The 18,354-nt window shown below is 51.9% G+C and overlaps 1 protein-coding gene across 1 annotated transcript; it reads left to right on the top strand.

Annotated features, from left to right (window-relative positions):
- On the top strand, nucleotides 1–16,481 carry PFAS (phosphoribosylformylglycinamidine synthase). Its single transcript, XM_054575689.1, has 28 exons — nucleotides 1–45; nucleotides 1,348–1,530; nucleotides 1,616–1,751; nucleotides 2,191–2,296; nucleotides 2,656–2,845; nucleotides 2,957–3,062; nucleotides 3,418–3,558; nucleotides 3,691–3,815; nucleotides 3,995–4,123; nucleotides 4,622–4,753; nucleotides 4,886–5,014; nucleotides 8,363–8,436; nucleotides 8,551–8,707; nucleotides 8,997–9,058; nucleotides 9,184–9,345; nucleotides 9,566–9,691; nucleotides 9,819–9,950; nucleotides 10,207–10,437; nucleotides 10,601–10,781; nucleotides 10,863–10,946; nucleotides 11,181–11,336; nucleotides 11,543–11,662; nucleotides 11,999–12,144; nucleotides 12,229–12,436; nucleotides 12,578–12,669; nucleotides 12,749–12,863; nucleotides 13,411–13,734; nucleotides 13,830–16,481. Exons 2-28 carry the CDS (start codon nucleotides 1,386–1,388, stop codon nucleotides 14,138–14,140), a joined length of 4,020 nt encoding a protein of 1,339 aa, XP_054431664.1. The 5' UTR covers nucleotides 1–45; nucleotides 1,348–1,385; the 3' UTR covers nucleotides 14,141–16,481.
- The last annotated feature ends 1,873 nt before the right edge of the window (nucleotides 16,482–18,354 follow it).

Below are 18,354 nucleotides of genomic sequence, written 5' to 3'. Positions count from 1 at the left end.
GCGCCACGATTCGAGGACTAGCGGAGGCGGGAGGACCACGTTCTCGTGAGTACGGCTAGCTCGCCTGTCGGGATACTCCTGCATACCGCACCCTATCGCCACCCACCCCAAACCTGATCCAGGCGTCTTCAGTATCCCCAGCGGGCCAGCGTGTATCTGTGTGGGGCCCGCCAGTTTGCTTTAACGTAGGCGTCCATTGGACGCCGGGCAGAGAAGACGCCAGTTACAGTTATCCCCTCTCTCTAACATAGAAAAAACCTGTCGACCCCCTAGTTTACAGACGGTAAAGGAGTATCAGGAGAGTGGTGTCATTGAAGCCAAGAGAGGAGGGTGTTTCAAGAAATCGGGAATGAATGTCAGATGCTGCTGAGAGGTTAAGATGAGTGACCTCTGAATAACAACATTGCAATCCTTGGTGACTGACGGATTAGTCAAATTCAGCTCTGAGTAAGTTAAGTTAGGTTTGAGACTAGGACCAAGTGGAGAAGTGGGGCAATGAGCTTTCCTTTCTCCCGCTTCCTTGGGAAGAGGCTGTATTTACCCGTGAGCCCCTGTGAGTGAGCAGGGCTAAATGAATGGCACAGATGAGGAGCACTGAACACTGGGGCAGTGAGGAGAGCTTCCCAGAGATACTGAGACCTGTACTGGTCTTGAAGAATGGGGAAGTTTTGGATAGGATGAGACTAGGTATAGATGTTTTAGGAGGGGGCAAAAGAATGGAAAGGAGGCCAGGCAGGGTTTGGTGAGTAAAGCCACGGTCCTGTAGAGAAGCAGTGGGATCAGAAGTTGGAAGGGTAGTTGGCGATAGCTGGAGAGGGCCTTTGAGTTTCAGGCTAAAGCCTTTGGATTGACTGAGCAGAGATGTATTGTAATATTTTGAAACACTGAAGTGAAGGAACTGTTTATTCGACTTCACCAGTCAGGCCCGGTTTGGCTCATCCTCCAGGTTTACGCTTAGAAGCGATTTCTCCCAGGAAGTCTTTCGTGACTCCTAAAGTGCTAAGTTGGTACCCACAGTACCTTGGCCTTAACCACGCTAGACTGGAAATGTCTGGGTACTTCTATGTCACCCTCAGTAACAAACATAAGCTCTGTGAAGGCAGAAGTGGTGTTTGTCTTGCTCACAGTTGTATTCCTAAGAACTTGCCTGGGACCCAGCAAAGGGCAGATGCTCAGGGACCTTGTGTCAAGGGTGTATCTGTAAACCCGGGTCCCACATCACTAAAGCCCACATTTTGCAGGATTACTTAAAACCCCCAAGGTTAAATTTTCAGGTTACCTTGTTCCTCTGAATGCCCCTTTAACTTTGATTCAGCAGGTAGGCTACAGTTACTGTTATGTTTTTAGGGACCTAACTCATCTTTCCAGCAAAGACACCTGAAGAGATGTCCTCCTCAGTCCTTCACTTCTACGTCCGTTCCTCTGGCCATGAAGGCGCAGCGTCTGGCCACACTCGGAGGAAGCTGCAAGGGAAGCTGCCAGGGCTGCAGAGTGTCAGGACCGAGCTGTGCTACAATGTGAACTGGACAGGTTGGGCCGTGTATTGGATTCTTGAGGGAGATGCCCCAGTCCCCAGGGCAATGTCTCAAGGTAACCTTGCCCTGTGTCCCTGCAGCCGAGTCTCTCCCAAGTGCTGAGGAAATGAAGAAGCTGATGTGGCTCTTTGGCTGCCCCTTGTTACTGGATGATGTGGCTCAGGAGTCCTGGCTCCTTCCTGGTTCCAATGACCTGCTGCTGGAGGTTGGGCCCAGGCAGGTGTCTCCCCTGGGGCAACTCCTTCCATGTTTCTGGCACATGATCTGCCCACCCTTTCCACTTCCACACCTTTGTTTTCTCCTCTTGTGATCCTCAGGAAATTTGTTCTTCCTTTGCTCCATCCTACTCCCTGCCTAGATAGCCATGCTTATGCCTTCCACATGTGGGAAGATGTCTTTGAAGACAGAACTAGCACCCAGGGATGTTCTGGAAATAAAACAGGTTATATTCTGAGAAATTGAAACCAAGGCATTTTGATGCTGGAAGGACAGTTACAGTTTGATTTGATTGACCTTTGAAAGCAGGTTTCTTAGTGCCCAGATCTGAGACTGGAAGCCATTGGTGGGAATAGTAGAGATGGGAGATTGGCTGGGCAGCAGCGGGTAGGATCTGTCTTCTCGGCTCTCAGGTCCTAACAGCTGGCCCACTCCTCAGGCTGAACTTCTCCACCCCGGCATCCACCAACATCGTGTCGGTGTGCCGGGCTGCTGGCCTGGCGGCTGTGGACCGTGTGGAGACTACCCGGCGCTACCTGCTCTCGGTGAGGCACTAGGCCATCAGGATGGGGGACCATGAGGAGGACATGGGCCAGAGATAAGAGATTGGGTTCTAAACTCTAGGGAAATAATGGCAGAAGCAGGGGGAGGAGCTCCTGGCTTTAGACCTGCCCTGTTTGCAGGGTATTCACTGCTTGAGGGCGCCTGGCTGAGGAATGAAAGGAACTGAAATCCAGCCTGTGCTTCCCTGACTAACCTGTGCATTCTTACATCATGCCGGGAAGGGGTGCCATATGGGCCAGCAGTGGGCTGGCCCTGCATGGCTTGGAAGATGGAGAGTGGACCATTTTGTCCATTCTTCAGCTTTCCACCGCTTGTCCTCTGTGTGTATCCTCACCCCTAGTTTGCCCACCCGCCTTCAGCTGAGATGGAGGCCATGGCTCTGCCAACGCTGTATGATCGGATGACGGAGCAGCACTTCCCCCATCCCATCCAGAGCTTCTCCCTTGGGAGCATCCCAACACCCCTTGATAGCCCGATCAACATACTGGAGGAGGGCCGGCCTGCCCTGGAGAAAGCCAACCAGGAGCTAGGTAAACAGGGCTCCTGGGGAGGAAGGCCCCGGCCAGGCTTGCAGGGGTGCTGAGACCTGGGAAGTGGTAGCCTGAGACCAGCAGTCACCTCTTCTTGGGGTCATCTCCTAGGTCTGGCTCTAGACTCCTGGGACCTGGATTTCTACACCAAGCGCTTCCAGGAGCTGCAGCGGAACCCTAGCACCGTGGAGGCCTTTGACTTGGCTCAGTCCAATAGGTGGGGAGGAAGGGGATGTTCTCATGTGTGAGCTGGTGGAAGTTGGAAGGGAAGACCACAGGGGCTTGCTTTCATGGCTCTCTCTTGCCTTAGGGGACCTCCCTGAGTCTGTTTGCGGCCTGGGCTCCCCGTCCACCCAGTAGTCTACATTCAAATCTTGGTTTTTCCCTTCGCTTTGGAGCTGGACAATCCACAGTGACAATGTTTGAAGATTATGGGAATATATTTTGACCTATTATCTAAGTATGAGCTGGCTGTAACTCTGCTGTTAACGCTGGTGAGAAGACATGGCAAGGCCCGAGGCATGACCCGAGGTTTCCACCCTGCCTCCCCCTCCCCATGTCATGCCCTACAGTGAGCACAGCCGACACTGGTTCTTCAAGGGCCAGCTCCACGTGGATGGGCAGGAGCTGGCACAGTCGCTGTTTGAGTGCATCATGGGCACCCAGACATTCTCGAACCCCAACAACGTCCTCAAGTTCTGTGATAACAGCAGGTCTGTGATAACAGCAGGTGGGCTGTGCCCCAGGCTGGGGTAACCTCAGGCCTAGGGGAGGGGAGGCCCCAGGCCCTGGTGGGGTAAGCACAGGTCCCAAGAAGCCAGATCCAGAGCGGCTTGTGTCCACAGTGCAATCCAGGGGAAGGAAGTCCAATTCCTGCGGCCCGAGGACCCCACACGGCCAAGCCGCTTCCGGCAACAGCAGGGGCTGAGACATGTTGTCTTCACAGCAGAGACCCACAACTTCCCCACAGGTGAACTGGGTCCTAGGAGGGATCAATCGGTCAGAGAATACAGGGTAGGGCGAAGCGCCCAGGTCCCTGGGCTGGGCCTGGGAAAATCAGTAGGGCAGGCCAGTTGTTTTTATTTTCGATGGGTGGTCAGAGCTAGGGTTTGTCTCTAGTACCCATACCTCTGCTCCCTCTCTTCACAGGAGTAGCCCCCTTCAGCGGTGCGGCCACGGGCACAGGGGGCCGGATCCGAGATGTCCAGTGCACGGGCCGCGGGGCCCATGTGGTGGCTGGCACTGCTGGCTATTGCTTTGGAAATCTGCACATCCCAGGTCCCATCTCTTTCCTTTCTAGCCCCCTTCAGGGTCCTTGCCCTGGCAGGCACCAAACACTTTTATCTCTTAAGTCAAAGGTCACCCTGGGTTATCTTTTCTTGGGATGGGGGGCTCCAGAGTGGTTGACCTGGACCATGGCCATGAGGACTGTAGGCAAGGGGGCTTTGCAGAACCACCGTGTTCTTATACGCTAGCATTCACGCAGCGAGAAAGTGTGATACTGGGTTGGGCGTATGACCCCCACCTGTCCCCAAATCCAGTGTCTTAGAAAGGCTTAGGAACTCTGGTCCCAAGGGTCAGGGGGAAGGCTGGTGTGGAAGGTGAGGAGCAAGACCAGTGCTTTATGGCAAACTCTACACCTTCGTAGGCTGGGACTTCCTCAAATGGAACATTCTACCTGTGCAGGTAGTGCTTGGTAGCTTAGACCCTTCCCAAAGGACTGGCTCCTCTGTTTGCCATTTTTATGGTCCATCCAACTTTCTCGTTCCCTCCCAGGTTACAGTCTGCCCTGGGAGGATCCGAGCTTCCAGTACCCTGGGAACTTTGCCCGACCCCTGGAGGTTGCCATTGAGGCCAGTAATGGGGCTTCTGACTATGGCAACAAATTCGGGGAACCAGTGCTGGCCGGTGAGGCTTGGGGAGGGCATGGGGGATAACGGACACCTAGTCCCAGGGGTGGGGTGGGGTGTGTGACTGAGTGAGCACTGAGGAGACTGGGTGACGATTCTGTCCCCTCTCCCTGTGATGTTCATGTTTCAGGCTTTGCCCGCTCCTTCGGCCTCCAGCTCCCTGACAGCCAGCGGCGTGAGTGGATCAAGCCCATCATGTTTAGTGGGGGCATTGGGTCCATGGAAGCAGAGCACGTGAGCAAGGAGCCCCCTGAGCCAGGTAAGAGCCCACCGACTTTTTCCAGATCCAGCCAGCCTTCTCTCCAGCATGCAGCGGATGCAGACGGGGAATTTAGAGGATGCTTCAGTGGTTTTTAATCTCTCAGTTCATGTCCCTTCTCCCAGGTACAGGTTTTCAAGGACAGGGTTTTATGCCAGCGGGGCCGTCTCAGCCTGTGTTGCCTCTGTCTCCTGCCTGATTTATTTCTGCACAGCAGGGCCCGCCCTGCCATGCCACGGCAGCCAGTGCCCACTCAGTGCCTGCCGTGTGCCACGGGCTTTCATCTGCTGGTTCAGTTTAATCTGGCAAATATTGGTTGAACACCCATCACATGCTAGGCTCTGTGCTAGGTGCTGTGATGGAATCAAGATAAGGGCCAGGTCCCATTTATTAAATGGGTGACCTGGTCACATGGTTCAGAATATCAAAGGCAAAAGAGGGTATATAGTGAAAACTCTCCTTCCCCTGACCTCCAGCCACCCACTTTCCCCCCCCCCCCCAGAAATTACCAGTGTTACTTAGTTACTTTTGTACCCTGCCAGAGGTACATGTGGGTGTAAACAGACCCACATGTATATTTGCCCCCTTTGGGAAAAAAATAGCATATGTGCATACAGGTCTTTTTCTTTTACTACTTATTGAGTTGTAATTCATATAGCATAAAATTTACTCTTTTAAAGTGTACTAGTGGTGGTTTTTAGTATATTCACAAAGTTGTACATCGACCACCACTAATTCCAGAGCATTTTTATCACCCCAGAAAGGAGCACTACACCCATTAGCACTCATACCTCATCCCCCCTTTCTTAGCCTGTGGCAACCACTTGTCTACTTTCTGTCTCTATGGATTTGCCTGTTCTGGATGTTTCATATGAATGGAATCATCCAAGGCTTGGCCTTCAGTGTTGGCTTTCACTTAGCGTGGGGTCTTCAAGGTTCATCTGTATTATAGTGTGTGGCAGTACTTCATTTCTTTTTATGGCTGAATCATATCCCATTGTATAGATATATGACATTTTGCTTATCCATTCATCAGTTGATAGACAATTGGGTTATTTCTCCTTTTTGGCTACTATGAATAATGCTGCTATAAACATTTGTGTATAGATTTTTCTATGTACTTATGTTCTTCTCTTGAGTATATTACTAGGAGTGGAATTGCTGGGTCACATGGTAACTATATTCAATTTTTCAAAAAAACTGCCAGACTGCTTTCCAAAGCAGTGCACCATTTTACAACCCCCCTAGTAGTCTATGAGGGTTCCAATTTCTCCAAATCCTCTCCAACACTTGTTATTAGCTTTCTATTTGATTGTAGCCATCATAGTGTACATGACACTATGTAATTTTGATTGCTCTGTCCTAATGTCAGCTTCCCTTTATCCTCACATATGTTCATACTCATACTACTTCTGGTTATTTGTGGTTTTGATTTACTTTTCCCTAGTGTCTAATGATGTTGAACATCATTTCATATGCTTGTCGACCATTTGTATATCTTCTTTTGAGAAAAGTCTATTTGTATTCTTTGTCCATTTTTTACATTTTTAAAAAAGTTTTTATTTATTTATAGAGAGAGGGGAAAGGAGGGAGAAAGGGAGAGAAACATCAAAGCGTGGTTGCCTCTCACATGCACCCCGCTGGGGACCTGGCCTGCTTGCAATCCAGGCACGTGCCCTGATTAGGAATTGAATCAGCGACCTTTCAGTTTGCAGGCGGGCACTCAACCCACTGAGCCACACCAGCCAGGGCTCCTTTGTCCATTTTTAAATAGAGTTATTTGTCTTTTTTTATAGAGTGGTAGGATTTATTTCTATATTCTGGATCCTAGACCCTTATTAGATAGACACATGGTTTGCAAATGCTTTCTTCCATTTCGTGGGTGGTTTTCTTACTTTTTTCATGGTATCCTCTGAAGCACAAATGTTTTTAATTTTGTTAAAGTACAATTTAATTTTTCTTTTGTTACTTCAGTGTCATGACCAAGAAACCATTGCCTAATGCCAAGGTCATGAAGGGCACATTTACTTGTATGTTCTCTTGTAGTATTTTTATGGCTTTTAGCTGTTACACTTAGGTCTCTGGCTTTTTTAATTAATTTCTTTTCTTTTCTTTTTTTTAATTTGGAGAGTTTATTTATACCCAAGGGAAAGATACACAATACATCTATGATTATTTGAAACCCCCATAATTAATTTCTGTATAAGGTAAGAAGTAGGGGTCCAACTTTTTTCTTTTATACATGGATATCCCATTGTCCTAACATAACTTTTTGAAAAGACTTTTCTTGCCCTGTTGAATTGTCTTGGGATTCGTTTTCTTGTTGTTGTTTTTTTTAAATGCTTAAATTTTTTTTTTTTTTTTTTTAATAGAGAGGGAAAGGGAGGGAGAAGGAGAGGGAGAGAAACATCAATGTGTGAGAGAAACATCTATCAGTTGCTTCTCAGGAGACCTGGCCTACAACCCTAAACTGGGAATTGAACCAGTGTCCCTTTGGTTCACCAGCCAGCACTCAATCCACTGAGCCACACTAGCCAGGGTTGTTTTGGAACTCTTATCAAAAATTACTTGGCCATAAATGTTTGGGTTTGTTTATGGACTCGACAGTTCTAGTGCATTGATCTATATGTACTATAAATCTATCCTTACGCTAGTACCACACTGTTTTGATTACTGCAGCTTTGTAGTGAGTTTTAAAAGCAGAAATGTTGTTTTGACTGAGGTCCCTCATATTTCTATAGAAGTTTTAGCATCAGCTGATCATATCTTTTTGGGGAGTAATACTATCAAAACAATAATAAGTCTTTCAACCTATAAACATGAGATCTCTTTCAGTTTATTTAGATCTACTATTTTATAATTTTCTATTGTTAAATTTCAAAGTATTTTATTCTTTTTGATGCTATAGAAAATGGGTATGCATACTTCTGTACCTTGCTTTTTTCACTAAGCAGTGTACCTAGAGATCATTTCATACTGATGAAGTCATATTACTTCATTATATTCATATGTAATTCTTTCCTTTGGTGGCTTAGTGTGTCATTGTGTGGATATACTATAGTTTTATTTAATCAGCTCTCTGTTGTTACCATTTAAATTATTTCCTAAATTTGGTAATACAAATAATGCTTTGATGTTTAATTTTGGACATAGGTGATTCTGTACCTGTGCAAGTAAATCTGGAGTATAAATTCCTCTAAGTATATTTACCTGATCAAAGAATATCTGTGTTTGTAATTTTGATTGCTCTATCCTAATGTCAGCTTCCCTTTATCCTCACATATCTTCATACTCATACCACTTCTGGTTACTTGCCCAATGTTCTGATTTTTCCCTCCTTCCTTGCAGGCATGGATGTTGTAAAGGTTGGGGGTCCTGTCTACAGGATTGGAGTTGGGGGCGGAGCAGCTTCATCTGTGCAGGTAAGCGGGAATAGCTGCAGATGCAGACTCCACGATGTCGCCAGACCCTGTGCATAGGTGGGCTGTGAGAGCTCCCAGCCCCCCTGAGCTGAGCTATGCCATTTGTTCCCGCAGGTTCAAGGAGACAACGCCAGTGACCTGGACTTTGGGGCTGTACAGCGGGGAGACCCGGAGATGGAGCAGAAAATGAACCGTGTGATCCGGGCTTGTGTGGAGGCCTCCAGAGGAAACCCCATATGTAGCCTCCATGACCAGGGCGCTGGTGGCAATGGTGAGAGAAGCAGCTGGGACAAGGGACTGGCCGACCTGGTCTCCTGCCAGGTTTGTTAGTGAGACGCAGCAAGAATCTGCAACCAACCGCACAGCCGCGGGCCTCATTCACCCCCTTATGCATCCTGGGCAGGCTCAGGGTTGGGGGATGGCCTGCTGCCATGGGTGGTGAGGGTGTGGCAGTGACTCACTCAAGGACACACAGAATTTGGAGGCCAGGGACTGCCCTTTGTCTGCCTGGTGCTGACCAAACTGAGATCACCACCGCTTCCTGCAACCCTCTTCACCAGGCAACGTCCTGAAGGAGCTGAGTGACCCAGCTGGAGCCGTCATTTATACCAGCTGCTTCCAGGTGAGCCTCATCCCCCAGAGTCTGGCCGTCCGAGCCTCTCCACCTCCCGCCCCCTCCCAGCAAGAACATGAGGCTTGGGAGCACTCGCTGACCTTTCTCTTCCCTCCTCCTCGGTGGATGTGCAGCTCGGCGACCCCACCCTGAACGCCTTGGAAATCTGGGGTGCTGAGTACCAGGAGTCGAATGCACTTCTGCTGAGGCCCTCAGACCGGGACTTCCTGAGTCGTGTCAGCGCCCGGGAGCGCTGCCCAGCGTGCTTTGTGGGCGCCATCACTGGAGACAGGAGAGTGAGTTGGCCCCCATAGCAGACACTGGGTGGGCTTGAGCTGCGTGGGTACAGCTGGTGGCAAACATGTTATGGGGAGCAGGGGGGAGGCGGAAAGGGCTAGGAACTCAAAAGGGGGCGCCAAACAGGGCAGCATGCGGATTTCTGCCCTGCTTTCTGAAGTGCTCTCTACAGGCGGTCATAGTCTCTTTCCCTCTGGGCACTGTCCCTATGGTCTGCAGATAGTGCTGGTGGATGATCGGGAGTGTCCCGTGGGAAGAAATGGCCAGGGCGATGCCCCCTTGATGCCTAACCCAACCCCTGTGGACCTGGAACTGGATTGGGTGCTGGGCAAGATGCCTCGGAAGGTACACGGGGTTGGGAGAGGAGGCAGTGTTTCTCCATTTTTCCCGGCCCACTTACCCTGTTTGTGCTTTGTCATCTGTGTCCCAGCTGTCCTCGAGGTGCTCACGCCCCTGTCGCTGTCTATTGCAGGAGTTCTTCCTCCAGAGGAGCCCTCCCTCTCTGCAGCCTCTGGCCCTGCCCCCGGGGCTGAGCGTGCGCCAGGCCCTAGAGAGGGTTCTGAGGCTGCCGGCTGTGGCCAGCAAGCGCTACCTCACCAACAAGGTCCTCCCTGCACGCCTGCCCTGCCCTTCAGCCCGCTGCGCCCCTCCCTCAGCTCACCCCCGTCCTGGCCTCCCACCCTTGGGGACTGGTATGGGGGCCCCCCGGGCCCGAGGGAGAAGGGGCAGGGCAGTCACCCCGACGGCATGGCCCCTCCTCAGAGCTGACCTCTTGTCTGCATGGTCGGGGCAGGCCAGGCCTCCCACCACCCCTGTGTCCCTGTCCCTTGTGCTCTTGCCAGCCCCTCCTGTTTCCACAGGTGGACCGCTCCGTGGGTGGCCTGGTGGCGCAGCAGCAGTGTGTTGGGCCCCTGCAGACTCCTCTAGCAGACGTGGCAGTTGTGGCACTGAGTCACCAGGAGCTCGTAGGGGCTGCCACAGCCCTGGGAGAGCAGCCAGTCAAGAGCCTGCTGGATCCCAAGGTTGCCGCCCGGCTGGCTGTGGCTGAGGCCCTCACCAACCTGGTGTTTGCCCTGGTCACTGACCTCCGGGTGAGTCCCCCACAGCCTCTGCTGTGGAGCCCTGGCCTCTGGGACGCATCCTCATCCACCGTTCAGTTGGGCCCTTCATGCTTGTGGCCTCCCGGGCCTCTGCCCCCACCCCAGATTCCCCATCTCCCTTCCCCTCTAACACCAGGTCTCTGCTGCCTCCTAGGACGTGAAGTGCAGTGGGAACTGGATGTGGGCAGCCAAGCTCCCAGGGGAGGGTGCGGCTCTGGCCGATGCCTGTGAGGCTATGGTGGCAGTGATGGCGGCCCTGGGTGTGGCAGTGGACGGTGGCAAGGACTCCCTCAGCATGGCTGCCCGGGTCGGCTCCGAGACCGTGTTGGCTCCTGGTGAGGTCTGGGGGCCACTGGGAGACCGGTGGGGCCTGCGGAGCTGGGCTGCCCGCTGACTCTTAACTCCTTGCTCCATAGGGTCACTGGTCATCTCAGCCTATGCTGTCTGTCCAGACATTACCGCCACTGTGACCCCAGACCTCAAGTGTCCTGGAGGGAGAGGTATGGATTCTCCTCCTCCTCACTGTATTGTGTATTCAGAGCCTGCTTCTTTGTTTGGGGTCTCCATTGTGAGTGCTAAACCGTGCCCCCCATCTCCGCACTGGGGCTGCGGTGCTTTCTGGGACTGGCGGTCTGAGTGTCCCACCACCCGCTGGGAACTGACATGCACAGGAGCACTGTAAGATGGGGCTCCCTGAGCCGTGCCCCTCCCCTTCCCCCTTCCTGTCTCTCCAGGCCATCTGCTGTACGTGCCCCTGAGTCCTGGGCAGCACCGGCTGGGGGGCACAGCCCTGGCCCAGTGCTTCTCCCAGCTTGGTGAGCAGCCTCCCAACCTGGACCTTCCTGAAAACTTGGTACATGCCTTCCGCATCACCCAGGGGCTGCTGAAAGGTGAGTGAGGCCCCGGGCTAGGCGATGTATGCGGCCAGGAGTGGCAGGCGTTCCCCAGCTGAGCCTGTGAGGGTGGGCAAGAGGGAGGAGACGCTCTTCTCTCGGGTTCTCTGTGTGTGCCCACATTCTTACACATGCGCTCTGCCCACAGGCAAGGGGTGCAGTTTGGCCCCCGCGGTTGCTGAGCCTTTTTCTCCTCCCTCTAGACCGCCTCCTCTGCTCAGGCCATGATGTCAGCGATGGGGGTCTCATCACCTGCCTGTTAGAGATGGCCTTTGCTGGGAACTGTGGGATAAAGGTGGATGTGCCTGCTGCTGGGGCCGACGGTGAGGAGCCTAGGGTCTAGACGCAGGCCGGGGCTGCCTGCCCCACGCTGCAGACCCCATGTCCTATTAAAGAATTTAATGTCCCCAACTCCTTTTCCCCTGAGTCCCTTGCCGTCACCTCTGACCACTGAGCCAGGTAGCATGCACTGTTCCTGGCTGTGTCCCTCTGAGGCCTCCTGTACACCCTGATGCCGCGTCTTTGGTTTCGATCTCGCAGGCCTCACCCGACCCCAGTCCCTGCCTTCACTCCCTCAGTCCTCGGCCCTCCTGCCTTGACTCCACCTCTGAGTCTGTATCAACACTGTAGTCACCCTCACGCCCCTGTCGCTCTCCCAGTGCTGCCCGTGCTGTTCGCCGAGGAGCCAGGCCTGGTACTAGAGGTGCAAGAGCCAGACCGGGCCCAAGTGCTGAAGCGCTACCGGGATGCTGGCCTTCGCTGCCTGGAGCTGGGCCACACGGGCCACTTTGGGCCACAAGCCACGGTGAGGAAGAGCGGGGTGTGTGGGTCACCTCCTGGAGCTTCCTGGAGCCACCTCTTAGCCTCTGATGGATCTGCTCCCATCCAGATCCAGGTATCAGTGAACGGGGCTGTGGTTCTGGAGGAGCCTGTTGGGCAGCTGCGAGCCCTCTGGGAAGAGACGAGTTTCCAGCTGGACCGGCTGCAGGCGGAGCCGAGCTGCGTGGCAGAGGAGGAGCAAGGGCTGAGGACACGGACAGGGCCCCGCTACTGCCTGCCCCCCACCTTTCCCAAGGCTGCTGTGCCCCATGAGCCTGGTGAGGAAGTGTGTGCAGAGGCTTGGTTTCTTGGGCACTTTGGGCCTGGATGCCCAGGCCTGCTCTGGAGCAGGTGTCTGGGGTGGGGAGGGGTTGGAGTGGGGAAGTAGTCCCTTAGAGCAGAGACACTTCTCCCCCCAGGTGGTCCCACCCCCCGAGTTGCCATCTTGCGAGAGGAGGGCAGTAATGGAGACCGGGAGATGGCCGATGCCTTCCACTTGGCTGGGTTTGAGGTGAGCGGTGTGCCTGGCAGCGCTGGGGCTGGGCCTCAGACTGTGCATCCTCTGACATGTCCCCTCCCCATCCTGCCAGGTGTGGGATGTGACCATGCAAGACCTCTGCTCTGGGGCAATCAAGCTGGACACATTTCGCGGCGTGGCCTTCGTGGGCGGCTTTAGCTACGCAGATGTCCTGGGCTCTGCCAAAGGTCTGTGCAGGTGTCTGCCCACTTCCTACCCACGCGTTCCTGAAGAGGTGCCTTGGCTCCCCTCTTCCGTGACCGGGCCTTGGCCTCTCGCCTCCAAAAGGCTAGGGGAGAGTGCATTCATTCTGCACCAGGGGCCAGCAGGCGACCTGCAGGCAACTGAAGTGAGGCAGGTGACTGGATGGGGCCGTGCCGCCAAGGCGGGAGGGCACAGGTCCTGTATAATGGGATAGCTGCCACTCATCCAGCAGACTGTACTGTTGGAAGGCTGGCTCAGCATGGCTAAATCTTTCTGTTTTTTAAGAGAATCCAGAAATCCAGATTTTTATATGAAATCTTGTTTTAATGTCAGGCAACTAAAATTTTGAAAATGCTCTGCTGGTCAAGCAAAAAGCTTGTCATGGGTCATGTCTGAGTTAAGGAGATAAATCCATTTCTTCCTGTACACTTGCCCTGAGCTCTGTGTTGGGGGACGGGGGCAGTCCTGGGGACGTGCAGCAGTGCCTGTTGGGAGGGAAAGTCTCACCCCAACTTCTCTGTTTCCTCCCAGGGTGGGCAGCTGCCGTGACCTTCCACCCTCAGGCCGGGGCTGAGCTGAGGCGCTTCCGGAAGCGACCAGACACCTTCAGCCTGGGCGTGTGTAACGGCTGTCAGCTGCTGGCTCTGCTGGGCTGGGTGGGAGGCAACCCCGGCGAGGAGGAAGGGGAGATGGGCCGTGACTCCTGGACAGCCCAGCCTGGCCTCCTGCTTCGCCACAACCTGTCTGGGCGTTACGAGTCTCGCTGGGCCAGTGTGCGTGTGGGCCCCGGGCCGGCCCTGATGCTGCGAGGGATGGAGGGCGCTGTGCTGCCCGTGTGGAGTGCCCATGGTGAAGGTCAGGCTGCAGGAAGGCAAGGAGGAATGTCTGAGGGCAGGGCTGGGTAGAGGGCATGAAGGAACGTGGCTCTCTTCCCCCTTCTTCCCTCCCAGGTTACATGGCATTTTCTTCTCCGGAACTCCAAGCCGAGATCGAAGCCAAGGGCTTGGCTCCACTGCACTGGGCAGATGATGACGGGAACCCCACAGAACAGTACCCCCTGAATCCCAATGGGTCCCCTGGGGGAGTGGCAGGTGTCTGCTCTCTTGATGGCCGCCACCTGGCCCTCATGCCTCACCCTGAGCGGGCTGTGAGGCCTTGGCAGTGGGCATGGCGACCCCCTCCATTCGACACTCTGAAGACCTCCCCTTGGCTCCAGCTCTTCATCAACGCCCGAAACTGGACCCAGGAAGGAGGTTGCTGAGCACGGAGGCTCATCTGGGCCTCATGGTTTGTCCCTGGGGTGTTGCTGCCCTATCCTTCGTCACCTTCAGAAGCACCCCATATTATTTTCAAATGTGTCTTCGACAGACAGGGATCAAAATGCCAAAAAATACCTCAGCTAATTATTAGTCTGCCCGCTTTTGCTTTATGCTGTTGGATCTGTTTTATGTTCTTCTGCTCTAGAGTGTTTTGTCCTTTATGAGCTCTGGAGGCAGCATGTGGTTCAGAGAAAAGAATCTGCAGTGGAAAGTTAGGGTGCACGGAGAGGAGGAGGTTCTTTGGACTTACTTCCTTTCACGTAGCGATCACCACGTGATGCTTATGTCACTCGGATGGGTTTGGAGGGATGTTTTCTGTCCCCCTTCCTCCTCATTGGGGTTTAGAGGGCAGAGGCATACAAAAGCATTCAAGTTGGATGTCAGCATTCTTATCTGACCAACAGCAGAAGCTTTCTGGGTTCCTCTTTAAAAACACAGCATCGTACTAAGTGTAAGCAATTTTTTGCAGAAGTTGCTTTGATAGAGTCTCTGGCCTCTGACCCCAATGTTCCTAATTCTGCTTCTCCTAATTTAACAGCTTCCTTCCTAACAGAAGTTGTTAGCACTTCCATTCCTAGAACTGAGCCTTAAGTATTCATTCATTCATTCATTCATTCATTCATTCTGTTAACATTGAGTGTTTAGCTACAGTGCCAAGTACTGTCACTGCCTCAGGGAATTGATGTCTAATGGAATTTAGAACAGTAGCTGACGGTGGCATCTACCATGAGCCAAGCATGTGCGAGGCAGTTTATATGTATTTAAATTAATTCTCACAGAATTCAGCAAGGTACTTTGATAGCCCCATATTTTCCTTTTTTATTAAAAAAAAAAAAAAGGAAGAATGGAGGTTGAATTGCCTAGAGGTCACACAGCTTGGAAGTAGCTGAGCCAGGAGCGCGTGCTCAGCGATACTCTGTCTCCTTCCCACTGACCTGCAGTTGCAGTTCTTGGCAGCAGTATTGCTGTCAAGAGCTCCGCGGACAGCTGTCCAGTGCTTCCTTTGCTCACAGGACTGCGGAAGGCACTTCCATGGCTGCTTTGTTACATAACTCAAGTCAGTTTCCCCCTAAATAGTTCGGCGTCTTGATTCCAGAAGTATCCCTGAGAATGGGGACTATCATCTCAGACCCAGGAGTGTGCGGAGCCTTGCAGGGAGTGGGCGGATGGGTCACACCTCTTGGTAGCCATCCTAAGGCGAGGCTGGTCAGAAGAAGATTTCATTTGTGTCTGTGGAGGAAATAATTCATTGCTCTGCAATCTGACCGACCCTGAGCAGCATGGGGCTAGTAAGGGTCATTTTTGGCATTTGAGTATTCCTGGCATTGGGAAGCAAAATGTATGTATATGTAAAATTTATAGATACTGTCCAATGTACATTTTTTGGGCTGATATAAAAGCTTAGATGTCTAGTTTACTAAATGGTTGATATACAAGTAGGCTGGTATGTGATTACCTGATTATTGGTTGTGATGATTGGTCGTGACAGGTAAATTTATACATTTTGTTGGTGGAGCAGATTTGCTGGACTGAATGACCCCGGCCAAGCAAGACCCACCCTCAGACACTGCCAGGACCACCAGGTCCACTCAGCTTCTCATCGCTGTTTTCATCCAGTAGCCACACAGCTCTGTCCTTCCTGGCCCCTGACCCAGCTCCTCTCTCTCCCCGCCCCTCTCAAAGGCCCTCCAGCAAAGCCCTTCAGGCTCTCTCTTTCCTGCCCCTCCTGACTTTCATGGAAAACCAGCTGTCCTCTGAACACCTCTCCAAGTGGCAGCTTTTACTCTCAAACCTCACCTCACCTCTCTCAGGCTGGGGAGTTGGGGTTTGGGTCTTCCCTATCACTTCCAGACTATTTGCCACCCTCTTTGAAGGAAATCTTGCCCATTTTAGGTTTATGCCATTGTGTTCCACTGACTTACCCATCACCCTGTGTGGTAGACTGCCAAACGCTCCCCTATATCTGATTCCCCCCCCTTGAAGCTGAATTCTCCAATATCTCAGTGGGGTTTGTGGCTTCTCAAAGACATCATCTCCCAGCTTCCCTTACTGCTATGACTAAATTCTGGCCAGTGGAAGAGAGAACGATGTATACAGCTTCCAACTACTGTTAAAGAAAGGGTGTGTGCTTCCCTTCAACCTTGCTTCCTGCTGTCTGGAATGAACACGTGGCTGGAACTCTAGCACTGTACTGACACAAGGTGGCATTGGGAATGGGCATCATGCAGAGCAGAGCGGCAAGATGAGAGGCTGTGTCTTTTGACACTGAGCAGTACATATGAACCTTGGACGGGTTATCACTGGATGCCTTAAATATGGGAAATAAACTTGTTTAAAACATTAATTTTTTTAAAAAAATTATTTTTAGAGGGGAAGGGAGGGGGAAAAATAGTGATGTGAGAGGAACATCCATTGGCTGCCCTTCTACGTGCCTCAACTGGAGACCAAACCTACAACCCAGGTATATGCCTTGACCGGGAATCGAACCCGCAAACTTTCATTTCACAGGAAGATGTCCGGTCAACAGCCACACCAGGCAGAGCAAGCCCTGTTAATTTGGGTGTATTTTGTCACTCAGAGCCAAACCATATTCTGTTCAGCTCTTCCTAATTCCCCCTCATTCAAGGGCTTTTTTCCCTGGTTCTTAGTCTCGTTCTCCACCTCAATCCCTTCCATTATTCTCAATCCATGTCAGTGACTTTTAACATCCTAAACTTTTTTCCAGTGACTTCCTCCATCCCACCTGGGGCAACCTCCTCATGTTGGATTTTGTTATTATCTAGATCTGCTTTCCTCCAAACTCACTTTTTCAAGCACCCTACTGTTGACCACAACCTTCCATCTTCATTTTCAGTATTCTGAGATCTCAAAGTCATCAGCACCTCCAGATCAATAATTATTTTCCTCCAATCCATCTCTTTCCTCCTTACCCAACTTCCAGCAATAGCCTTCTCAGTACCCTTTAACTTGAGCCATTTTGCCCTGAGGAAGGGCAGGTTTGTCCAGCTTCATCTGCCTGGTCAGGCTGAGGGGCAGCCTGTGGCTCCAGAATGGGACAAAGGATATGACACAGAGCCCCACTCAGTCTGTCATTCAGGTCAGAAAATGCTCAAAGACCTCCTCCCACACATGGAAAGAAAAAGACTCGGAACAAGAAATTTCAATGAAGTATTTTTTTTTAGGGGAAGCTCAGGGTACTGTAGGAACCTATAGCAGGGATGCAGCACAGACTTTTAGGATCAAGGGAGGATTCCTGGGGTTCGCTGAGACCTGAGGGATGAGTAGTAGCATACTATGAGAAAAGGGAGGCCACTCTTGGAAAGTCGAACAGTATTTGCAAAGCTTCACAAGCGAGGCCACCGTGAGTTAAGGAATTGAACGAAGGTGGGCCCGTCTGGAACATTGAGTAGAAATGGGAAATGGGCAGGCACTGACGGCATGTTAAGGTATCTGAACTTTCTCTTAAGAGCAACGGAAAACAATTTGAAGGGGATTATATAGAGGGTAAACGAGAAGATGTGCATTTTTGAAAGACCAGCTACAGAGGAGAAAGGAGAGGACGTGGGGAGTCGAGTGTGAACAATACAAAGGCTTTGCAGTCCGCTGGCCAGGACCAGGGTTGTGGCAGTGGGTATGGGAAGAAATGGACGGATGTGAGAGACACGAGGAGATAGAATCACTAGGAACTGGATGTGAGAGGAGAGAGAAGAACCAGTACCCAGACTTCTTGCTTGGATCATTGCGTGGGTGATAATTTCATTAGCTGTAATAGGAACACAGTAGATGGTGCATGTTTGGGAGAACAGGACATGCTGAGTTTGAGATATTGGTAGGACATAAATTGGAGGTTTCCAGGAGGCGGTCAGAAAAGATCTTGGTGGGGCATGAGCTTTGGGAGGCCCTGGTATATGCATAGGTAGTTATCTAGGAAGAGTGTGTAGGGCCTGGTAACCTGACATTTAAGGGTTGGCAGAAATGGGGGGAGGGGCGCTAAGAAGAAATGGCACCACTAACTTTACAGTCTAACCGGCTGCATGGCTTCCCACTGCCTGAGTCGCTGGAGTAACCTGGGGTGCCCCTGGGAAGGTATCCAGGGCAATAGAAGAGACTAGTGAACCAGCCTGTTTTCCTCCTTCACCACCAACTCCCAGCTCTG

The sequence above is a fragment of the Pteronotus mesoamericanus genome, unplaced genomic scaffold (assembly GCF_021234165.1).
Source record: "Pteronotus mesoamericanus isolate MK-2021 breed Mesoamerican mustached bat unplaced genomic scaffold, CSHL_Meso_final contig_317, whole genome shotgun sequence".
Taxonomy (NCBI): Eukaryota; Metazoa; Chordata; class Mammalia; order Chiroptera; family Mormoopidae; genus Pteronotus; species Pteronotus mesoamericanus.
The sequence above is the reverse complement of the archived record's forward strand: the minus strand, read 5'-3'. Positions and strand labels throughout refer to the sequence as shown.

What these genes read in the sequence shown, in the direction of transcription:
- PFAS (XM_054575689.1), top strand. Translation starts at nt 1,386, where the DNA reads ATGTCCTCCTCAGTCCTTCACTTCTACGTCCGTTCCTCTGGCCATGAA. An exon ending in GAAAGCCAACCAGGAGCTAG is followed by an intron (nt 2,846 to 2,956) that starts GTAAACAGGGCT and finishes GTCATCTCCTAG; the next exon opens with GTCTGGCTCTAGACTCCTGG. An exon ending in ACTTTGGGCCACAAGCCACG is followed by an intron (nt 12,145 to 12,228) that starts GTGAGGAAGAGC and finishes GCTCCCATCCAG; the next exon opens with ATCCAGGTATCAGTGAACGG.